The sequence below is a fragment of the Psittacula echo genome, assembly GCF_963264785.1.
Source record: "Psittacula echo genome assembly, chromosome: 1".
NCBI lineage: Eukaryota > Metazoa > Chordata > Aves > Psittaciformes > Psittacidae > Psittacula > Psittacula echo.
The window spans coordinates 19764046-19775376 of record NC_137735.1 but is presented as its reverse complement, the minus strand read 5'-3'; the positions used below and the strand labels follow the sequence as shown (position 1 = coordinate 19775376).

Genomic DNA, 11331 nt, shown 5'->3' with positions numbered 1-11331 from the left:
AGGGCGACGGAGGGGTTCCAGGCGGGCCCGGGCCCAGCCAGGTTTGGCTGTGTGGTGGAAGCCCAGCCTGTCCTCCCTACAGTGCAAAGCAACACTGCTCTGACTTCAACTAACAGCACAGGAGGTTCATCCCCTCCTACTGCAACACAAAACCTCGTTTTTCTTATGCTTACACCCAAAATAGGCTGCACTGACACCCAGTCCAATAATTTTTACAACATCCCCTACCTTTGCCAGCAGTGACACCCCCCAACACCTCACCACTCAGCGAACCCCTCCCCTTAACTTCAGATTCCCGCTCAATCATTCAGCTAACCCACAACATACAAATTTATTACACAAACACAGGGTAAGTGTACAGGTTACTTAGCGCTTTTTTTTTTTTTTTTTTTTTGATGCCAGTAATGACATACAATGAAAGAGTTGTCACTTTTAATTGAATCAGGTTTTATTTTGGATGTTAATATTAACATTATTTGAAAATGGAATCAAAGGCTGGCCATAATAAAAAATAACTATGTATCAGCAAGCAAAGTCAGGCTTTTTTTTTTTTTTTTTTAATTTTATTTTTTACTTTTTTCCTGGAGAATATGGCATGCTTCACAGCGTATTTACCCTCTCCAGAGTTCTCTGCTTTTGCTTTTTTGTCAGCTCTGCAAAGCAAAAAAAGAACATACAGATTAAAACGGAGAACATACGTCTACATTTGCTAGCATTTTAAATAATCTGTCCATGGACGTATATGACCCCAGAAGTTCATAAACTCACAAAAAGTACAAGGCACATTACATCTCACAATGTTATGACATCTAATCCTCCTAAAACTGTCCATTTTACTGCCATTCATTATTTTTCATTTATGTATTTAATCAGCATTTTACCTCTAAGCCAATGTAAAAACAGTAAGAAATGCCACTCACCAATATAAAAAAGCAGATACAGACTTTCATACTCAATATGTAATGCACAGATACATAACAGAAAGGCTTAGAAAAAAGTACAGAGTGCTTAACAACTTTATGAAGACATCTGCAAATAATACAGGACCTAAATCTAAGTAGCAAGTGGATTGTTTTCAGCCTCTGAGCTTCCTTTCCCCTTTTGAGTTAGTTCCATCTGAAGACCATCACACACTATTTTTTTTTGGTCTTTTGATACATACAAGTGTGTGCTTGTGTATGTTACAGAGGCACAATCATGGCAGAATAAAAGCATTTAATGTGACCCTCATTAATATAGATTTTATATGGTGGAGATTTAGACTGTACAACAGAGAGCACCTGAAATATCAGAAAAAAAAAAAAAAAACCCAAAAAGATGCCACAACAAAGCAAAGAGACAGGAAGCAATAAAAAGAGCACAGTAGCGACTCTTTTCTCTGCCCTTTCATGAGGAATCTAATGAAGGGGATAAAAGTGTTTCATTACTCTAATTTTGAATCTTCTTGACAGAGTTATCCCATGCACCATACACCAAATTTGGGATCCGTATACATCAGCTTTGGAAGAAAAGCCACAGTTAAGGAATTGGGAGACACAGTAAGTGACTTGCCTTTTATCATATCCTCCTTTCAGTATATACACCTCAGAGATACGGCAAATGGGTAATGGTGAAAGCTGCCATCAGCACCCAAAGGCGAAAGTCATCTCTCTCTTGATCATTTCCATGAAACAGGATCTAATCTCATTTGAATGCTATCTTTTATTATATTAATGCAGTACCACACTTACTGGCAAGCTCTTCTGGTGCGGGGAAGACTGGGACAGGTACTGCGTTTGTGACCTGCCTTGCCACAAACAAAACAACCAGCATCAGTCTTCTCACAAGTGTGGCTTTGAAGAGCACAGTAGTTGCAATTGTTGCAGTGAAACCAAGCTGCAAAGTAAAGTAACATGATTTTCAGAATAATCATTCTGAAACTAAGCTTTAGACATAGGCTATGTTGCCAGGTTTTTAATTCTATTTTAGTTTTACAGAGATGGATGCAGTCAGTTTCTGGTCCCTTATCACATTTTGTAAGGCAGCCAGGTAGACAGATACACTGTATGACTATTTCAATATAACTGAGTTATTTTGCCATTAGAACTATTACCCTGTATGCAATCTTAACTGAAAAAAAAAAAAAAAAATCCAGATGTTAAAATGGACTTACATGTTGCAATTTCTGTATCAGTAACAAAAATGATTGCTTCAGCTACTTAAACACAGCTATAAATACAACTGTATGTAATTTGATCATGCCCTCTCAAACTTTTTAATAGTTGCCTATTTGTTTATGAAATTCTAATGGAAAAGTGGACAACATCAGGAAACAAAAAAAAATCAAAATATTTAAGTTTTCCCATAACAAGTATGAATGGGATTTAGTACAGCTTGACAAAAAATTTATCACATTCCCACATGGTACAAGTATACCTTAGTTACCAAGTGGCAGCTTGTGTGAAATTGAGATTTTTCCTTTACTCTGTGTCTTCTGAGAAATTACATCTTATTTCTTTTACAGACTATTTTCTGGTTTGCAATCTCAGTTTCTTTGGTCTATAGCTTAAACAAGAAGTGTACTTTTATTAAGAAAAGTATTTTTCTATACTTACAGGGTTTTACACATTTTTTGCAAAGAGCACAATGTTTCCATCGTCTACCATCCTACAAAAGATTAATAAATGCATTATTTCTTTGTTTGTTTGTTTAAAAAAACCCCACTGACTGTAGCTTAAAACTGAACTACTGATCTGATTTACAGAAACAGGTCCTCTGCAGGAAGGACTGTAACTTGGAAACAACAGTCCTGAGAAGCTGTGACAACTGCAGCACTTTGAAATTAACAAGTTCCACAACTTCCAAAACATAAGAAATGTATGTGTCAACAGACCACTGATGAATAAGGTATGGTGTAAGTCCCAAACTTTTCCTGTTCTCTTTCCAACACAAAGGAACTGGGGAAAGAGAAATTAATTCCCAGTGGACTATGAATGATGTCCTGTGAAGTCAGTAAGTCTAGGAAACTGAACTGTTTGGGGTTTCCCAAGGAAGTCAGAATCAGAGTAAGTTTTTACCAGAGCAAATATAACAGAAGTTATTATTTGACTACTGCTAAAACAGCCATACAGAAAGAAGTCAAAATACCTACCTTTGATGTACATGAATTGCATACCTCACAGTGCTGGTTACCAGAACTAACATAGCGCTGACATATAGCGCAAAACCTGAAAAAACAAAATTTAAATGTACTGGTCCACTAATTGCTAACAAAGCAATAAAAATTAATTTTATACAAGCTCAACAATAAATATAAAGACTACAGAATCATTTTGCTAAATTAAAGATGATGTTTTTGATGCATAAAATCACCACTTCGGCCATTTAAACGCAGTACATCCAAATAATAAAATTCAGGTGTTTGAATCCACATTAGCCACACTATTAGCAGTAAATCAAACCAAATCTATTCCTTTGTCCTTGACGCTTCTCTAAATGTTCATTTTATTAACTTCTGTCTCAACTAAGCTGATAATCAGGCACGGCTCTAATACCTCTTGTAGGTGTACACAAAATTTCCTACAGACAAGCTGAGGAATCTCATCATTCCACACTTGAAAATGTAAACTTCTTTTTAGGTTCCCAGCTCTCCTACATGCTGTTTACAGAAAATGCAACCTTAAAAATGAGAGACAGAAATGTGCTGTTCAGCCTGACATCCAAAAGTCAGGCAAGAAAATACTGAACAGTACTATGTCACTTGAGTGTTAATACAGCTTACCTATAACCCTCTTCCACAGGAAGTACAATCTTACTTGGGGCGAGGTTTGTGAAGATACGGACAGGAGACTGTCTACGACCTGTCTTGCCATGTTTATAAAGTGCATGATTATCATAGTCTACCTAGAAATAGAAAACCACAGAGTCTTAAAGTGAATGCTAAGCACAGGCAGAACTATTTACATATTTATTATATGTGCCTAATGAAATTTTCATTTTTATATAAAATACTCTAACCCCAAATTAATTACAAGTATTTTGTCTCATTTACTTTTAAATTTGTGCAAACATAGTATCAGGCCAGATTCAAGAAACTAAGTTCCCAGTACTACAATAATCCTGTTCTACCTTTTTACTCTTTTGCATGGAGTATCTAAGATAACACTGGAGATGTTCTATGAAAGAGCAACCCATTTAAGAACATGGAACTATACTGTTTGGTCACTCTGTCAATACCAGCTGACCTGCATCTCACCGGATCTAAGAATAATAACAAAGTTGCAAATTCAATCAGCACTGCTTTTTCCAGCACAAAAATTCTCACCTCTTAACATCAGGCAAGAATGTGGAGTCTAGCCTAGCAGGAGTTTCCAATTTTTTTCCACAAATTTCCATTCTACAAGATACAGTATGTTGTTCGGAACACCCATATCAGATTTTACATAGCGTTGTTATATGAGAAAACAAAACTCTAACATCATGAATACCCATGGCTGAGCTCTCAGAAGTCACCGATGTGCACACTCTTATACAGCTAACGGACACAATACTGGAGAAGCTGATGCCAGATTACTGCTTTAGCACCGACAACTTGATTTATTATGTAATTCCAAAAATTTCCATTGTTGTGTTTCTACTCTGGTCCTGGCAGTTTTGGAGACCTTATTTATTTATTTACTTTATTTATTATTTATTTATTTATTTATTTATTTATTTATTTATTTATTTATCTTTTTTTACCAGGGATGGGCATTAACCACCAAGCTACTGACGTTTCAACAGCTGGGAAAAATGAAACACTCCTCTTCAAGCTACCACTCACTTCTGAAATATGCACCTGTCAAAATTAGTGCAAATTCTGTCACACTGAAAACACTGCAGAAGAAATGAGTTAATGGACAGATGACAGGTAAGTTAAAGGTACCTAATAAACTGTAGGAGGGGAACAAAAATTATCAGATGTATGACTAATAAAAATACAGAATCTGGACTTCACATGATGAGAACCACAGGGTTTGCAGTGCCTCCAACGCTGTCAAAACTAAAGTCCAAGAAGGTGGCCCATCTACAGACAAGTGCTACCACTTGTATCTGCTTTCATCTCCTGTTCACAATGCACATGTCTGAAATCTGGCAGATTCACTGAGTTCAGTCATACCTGGTAATCCATCATACTAAAGCTTGGGAAGAACTCCAGGATACGAGACTCAAAGAAGTATGGAAATATCCAGAACACGGGCATCTCTTGGTTGTTATGACCTAGTAATGAAAAGACTTAGATGTACATTAAAGAAAAATGAGGTACATGAAGCATTTTTCATGCTTCATGTATATTCTGAATATGCATAAAAAAATATTCTGAATACATGTATGTCATGCTGGGCATAAGAACTAGTTCCTTCAGGCCACAGACAGTTTTGGCATGTTTTATGTATGTGGAGCTGCAAGCTCCACTTCACCAATTCCAACCCCCCTAGGTTGGTAAGAAATGGTATTGGTTTGATAGCAGCTTCTTCTCTACCTTTAAAGTCCATTTTAATTGCTAAGTAGATTTATAAAAAAAAGTTGGTTTTTAAGACAGACTTAAAAAATTTGGTATTATTAAACTGTAAGTATCAGGAGAGTAAGTTAGATTTATAGTAGTTCATCTTTAGAAACTATAACATGAGTGTGTTCACATTCATCTGAGCAGCAAGAATCAGAGACTTTTAAATAGGCACTTTTTCTTACAGCGATGTTACAGCTCAAGCCACCTATCTGGCTGTAATACCTACCTCCTTTTTCTGTCTCCTTCCACATTGCCATCAGTTTTTTAAAACTAGAAGCCAGTGCTTCCACTAACCCCCCAAATGGGGGATCAGTCACCATAATGACTCTTTCACCATTGTCTTGATACAAGAATTTCCTACAAGTTTCACATGCAGCCTGTAAGAAATAGAGGTTAATTTCCAGAAATATAGATTCAAGAACTGTAACAGTATTGTCTTTAGCAATAAAATGATTATTTTAGAAAGGTCAACTTTAACGACAGAAGTTATTTCCTCTTGTAGTATGAAAAAAATAACCCAAACAAAAAACTATACTTGAAGCACTGAAAACAAGCGCCCTGTTCAGCTAGAGATAATGTAACATGGGCAGATGCAATTCAAGCTTCCTAAGGTAGTCTTCCTCCTAAGGGTATTAAATTTAACTTGGAAAAAAGATGCTATAGCAAAAAAGCAACTTTCAGGCTTAAAACATATTTTATTCATACCCTTTAAGTTGTTTTATTTGGTAAAGCATTATCAATGCAATGGGAACAATTCAGTTCACTGAAAACCGATTCAATCCATACTGCTTATGAAAACTGTTCAAATTTTAGCAATCCAGCCTGGACTCTTATTATGCAAGTAAAAGTAAAAAGCTATGTCTTTGCTGCCATTTCACAGTGTGAAATAGATATTCTCTCATCTATTCCAAACCCAGACTTCTAACATCAATATGCATTCAAGAGGGCTGCAGTTCGGTCTCTGAATACACTGCAATAAAGTGTCATTACAGGTGTCACCTTTTCACACCTCGAAAAGAACAGCAGTGTTTATGATGCAGAGGAGCAGAGCCTTTTGCTTTAATGGAAAAGCATAAAACTTGAGTATAGTAACGGATTAAAAACCATCAAAAGTAAGGCTTTCAGACCAAATTCCCATTTAAACCTAGGTGATTATTTTTCTTCTCACGATCCCATTCAAAATTAGCTTCTGGAATGGAAAAGATCTTAAAATTATCTACGTAGTATGAAAAGTATTGCAATAAATAAGTTTATGCAAATCAGTGGTGGCTTACTAATAATGGCAGAGGAAGAACAAAGAGTGACTATACTATAGGGATAAATGTTTGAAATTAACATTTGGCATTGAATTACACTGTGACTGTACAAAGCTACAATAAATGTCTACTACAACTGCAGGTTTTCTAATAAAGTCAAAATTAAGCACATAATGAAACATTCAAATAGCATCAAGAAGCACAGCATTTTCTTTAACCATTATACTAATTCAATTTCATTTTATGACAACAAGGTTAACCTTTTGACCTTGCTTGCCTTGAATAAAGCAGAAAAACCTCCTTTTTCCTCCCACTTCAATTACCAGTGAACAAGACTTATGGTATCCATTGGGCTTATAAGGGCTGTTGCAGCAACAGAAGAACAGTACTAATGAATACAACTCACACCAAACTGTCATGTTAATAAAAGCAGCAGTTATAATGTGTAAGTAACATTAGTTAGCATAAATTCAACAGGTAACTTTATCTTTGCATCAAGTCAGAAAGAATTACTGAAGAGGCACTGTTATTCTTCGATTTCCAGTACTGTTGACCATTTTTATCTCACAATAACTGTTTTCCTTTAGTCTAGCCATGACTTTATTACAAAATTCCGCATCAACAACACGTACTTGTTTACAAAGCACTCAAGAAATACCTGGCCTTACCTCTCCACCAAAAAAATAATGATTGAACATGTTGTAGTGGCAGAATTCATCCTCTGTGTAAAACTGTGAATACCTGTAAAACAAGTTTTAATGGCAGTAGCAAAATATAACCAACTTCTTGTCTGCACTTAGGGGCATTTACATTGAAAACAAGACCTTAAGAAAAACAACAACTGGGCTCTGATTACTGATAACACATACCAATACTGGGAATTATTATGTATTATTACTTTTCTCATAAACTGGATGTTATTTGTGTATGTGTGTAAGAACGGACATGCAGAGACAGGAAAGGGAAACCAAGCACCAATTTATCTTTTAAAGCAGCAGGAACACAAACCTTGCACATACTCTTCAGACAGACAGACATTTGTCAAAACCTACCTGAAATCAATATCTAGCAGAAGGCTTCTAACTCTGAAACCTTCTTCTCGTGATGCTTTTGACTGGATCATTTCATGAAGCCTGAAGTACAATTGGAGCAAAGAAATTTAACACATAATCAGTGGCTTCAAAAATTATCTTGCAAGGCAAGAATGTCTGGTATTTTACTAAGCCTAAAACCAAACAGATAAGAGAGAATGGAGTAATCTGAATTTGGATGATTCTGTGTGGCTAATATTCAAAGTTAGAAAAATTAGTCTTAAAAGATGAAAAGTCAGTGAAGCCTACGGGATCACCATGAACAAACAAACAAAACCCCCAAACATAATCAAAGAAATTCACTGTCACTTCTGTAAGAAACAACACAGAACATTTAAAGTGTGTGTGTTATTTGCAGAGTAGCTATAGTCTTCTGTATCTTATGAGCTCAAAGCAAGATCCCACTAGACGCTTAGATAATTACAACCAATTTAAGCACAGAGACCTCTCATGATGGCACAATCCTGGATGATTTAAATGTTAATAACCTGCACGGCTTTGAGGGAAATATATTATTTGAAAGCGTAACAATTCTCACTAGCGTAACAATTCTCACTGACGTACCTGGGTGTTCCAACAGAGAGCACTCGTCTGAATCCTAAATCAGTAATAAGATCCAGTAGGAACTGACAACTTCTGTCTGCAAATAAGTACTGTGCATTTGTTTTTTTATTCTCAAGCGGATATAGAAGTTGACTGGGGCTTTTTAACTGGGCAGTGGAGATATCACACAGGAACTGGTGAGCTGAATGTTTTTCCCATTCAGCTGGCAATAGCAATTGCTGGCATTCCTGGCAAAACCTCCTCTTTGATAACGGCAACACAACAAAATCCTTGTACCTTTAAGACAATAGGCAACAAACACATGAACGGGGCTATGAAAGAGGGTTCATTTTTTGAGTTCAGACATTTAAAGAGGCAATGTAGCATAAGCCACTCTTTCAAAAAACTCCACTACCTACATGTGAATGAAGTCGTATTTATGAAAAGATAGTCAAAGGACACTTTAAAAAGCTTATAATATGTGAGCCAAATATATTGAGAGTGCCCACAAAATAACTGGATTAGAAAGTAAAGACTCCATATCAACTGCCAGCAAGCTGTCCTGTATGTTTATACACAGAACTAGGATGTCATTTGTCACTGTATTACCTTTGCTTCTTTTCACAATGTTAAGCCTGTTACTTTTGCACCCTAAAGTCAGGAATAATTTTTTGAACTGAAGCTGCTACCAACCTGTTGTTAGCACATTATGAGCACTAATGTAAAAAGAGCTACATATGCAAAAAAAAAAAAAAAAAGAAAAAAAGACACATACAGTTCCTGGATTGAAAATACCATGCTCTAATTACAGATTTCATGCTATTTCCCTCTTGCAAGTCAACTAATTCTTATTTTTCCAAATCCCTCTGGCATGTTTTCATATTTTAAAGATTCCTGAAATACTATCTCTGCATTCAAAGTACCTAAACCTGTATTACTTGATTTTTACTGAAGAAAATAGCCATTAACAATACCTTTCCACATTCTGTCTGTGTGTAAAAAAAGGCTGGCGATTTCTATTGTATTCTTCACGTGCTGCAAGCCTAGTTTCTGACACCTGTAAAATTTATGTTTATAAAACATTACAAAACAAACAGATATTGCTCTGTATTAAATCTCAGTTATTAAACAAAAAGGGTGCATCAAAGGTCTCATGTTTTAGTTACTCTGCATAGCAAAATTATCACATTGTTCGGGTTGTTGCAGAAGAACAAGCATGACTGCAGCACAGAGGAATGCTGCAAAACACTACGAGTCTCTCATTGTGAATTTAAACCGTAAAAAAATAGAAACATTCAATTCTTCTACCACATGTGATACTCGGGGGGAAAACTCCAAACTTGGTTATGATGAAGACAGAAAGAGGTATACTCTTCATTAATGCATGCCAGCAGTTGCACTGTCTATGAAGAGCTATGATCTGATCCTGAACAACTGATGACAACAGAAATATTGCTCAAGTCTTTCATGTGTGATTATTTTAAGAGCATAACAGCTCTTGAGTCTTCTACTTTGTTCCCACAAAACATACTTAATAGTTTCACAGTTAACAGTGTTTCAAGACATCTATGCAAAACTTAAGGAACTGATTTCTTTAATGGGGGAGGGCATGAAAATTCAATAGAATGAAAGACACCATTATACCAGTAACATTCAAAATACTATTTAAATCTACACAAGCAAGTGATTAACTACCTCATTTTCTCTTTATATAACTTTTCAGTAGCAATCAGCACAGCAATGAGCTGCTAATGAACACAATTAAAACTCCAGCCTGACAAGCTGCTGAGAATAACCGCAACACAAGAAACATTTAGGAAACAGAAAAAGTAACACAAAATGCAGCAGACAAAAACCACAGCAAGCTCTCCGTGAATACATATCAATCCCTGTTTTGTTAACGTACAATTATCTGCTCAAAGTGTTGTAGATAAATTGCTGCAGATGTTCTACTGAGCATCATGCTAATCCCCACCATCTATTTTACATATCCCATTGCTTGCCTGTATCCACCAGATTTCCTGTCTTAATTGTGGAAGATGAGGACATTTTGAGATCAAAACTACCCTATTTTGTTCAACACTGGATGGCATTTACAAACATCATAACTTGAATACACAAGTGTTTTGGCAATACAGCAACAAATGCCAGATTTGCTCACAAATTATTTAAATTTTCTTTTAAATAGAAAGATCATCCCCAATATTTACCATAGTCTTAAAGAGCGCTCTCTTACCTTCTCATCTTCCCACTGGAAAAAGTTACAATCTTTTCTATCCCTACAGGCTGAACAAGCATAAAACCTTCTTCCTTCCTCTCCTCCTTGGTTGGTCTTTACAAACAGAAGAGCAGGACCTGAAGGACAAACATCATCATACATGACACACCGGACACCAACAGATGTGTTTTAATACTTCCCTGTAAGTGTCAAGCTTCCAGAACACGTTAACACAACTCCTGGCGGGGGGCCGGGAAAGCGGGGATGAACAGAGACGCTGTGGGAGGTGTCAACCTCCCGCCGGGAACCGCGGCCACCCCAAGCCCGGCTTGTCAGAGATCCCCCCTGCCGCTCACCGTGCGGGCAGCGGGGCGCCCCGGGCACCAGCCCAAGCAGGGCTAACCCGCCGGAACCCAGCCCGCGCACAGCCTCCGCACCGCCTGCTTCGCCAGCCGCCATGGCACCGCCTGCTTCCCGGCAGCCCTCGCCACCGACAAACTAAGGGAGGACAAGGCAGTCAAAGCTGCGGCTCCCCCCAGCGGCGCGGCGGCCCCAGCACCGAGGGAGAACACGCTTCTTAACATGGAACCCCAAAACAGGGTCTACTGATAGACCACCACCGACAGCCGAGCCCAAACCCCGTGCGGTTTAGACCGTGACATTTATTTTCTTCAGTGGGTATGTCTGGTACATAAA

General features: G+C 37.3%; 1 protein-coding gene across 1 annotated transcript; it reads right to left on the bottom strand.

Annotated features, from left to right (window-relative positions):
• Positions 1-115: 115 nt before the first annotated feature.
• On the bottom strand, positions 116-11108 carry ZCCHC4 (zinc finger CCHC-type containing 4). The gene is made up of 13 exons (XM_080618954.1): positions 10992-11108; positions 10654-10772; positions 9392-9474; positions 8439-8714; positions 7836-7916; positions 7452-7524; positions 5754-5904; positions 5138-5238; positions 3761-3882; positions 3131-3206; positions 2595-2646; positions 1731-1875; positions 116-653 (listed from the first exon to the last, which is right to left on the bottom strand). Exons 1-13 carry the CDS (start codon positions 11092-11094, stop codon positions 536-538), a joined length of 1500 nt encoding a protein of 499 aa, XP_080475080.1. The 5' UTR covers positions 11095-11108; the 3' UTR covers positions 116-535.
• Positions 11109-11331: the final 223 nt, after the last annotated feature.

Excerpts from the sequence above, each read along its gene's own strand:
- ZCCHC4 (XM_080618954.1), bottom strand. The coding sequence starts at position 11,094 with ATGGCGGCTGGCGAAGCAGGCGGTGCGGAGGCTGTGCGCGGGCTGGGT. Across the intron at positions 8,715-9,391 it reads CACAGACAGAATGTGGAAAG|GTACAAGGATTTTGTTGTGT; the intron begins GTATTGTTAATG and ends ATTGTCTTAAAG. Across the intron at positions 3,883-5,137 it reads TTAGTATGATGGATTACCAG|GTAGACTATGATAATCATGC; the intron begins GTATGACTGAAC and ends TTCTATTTCTAG.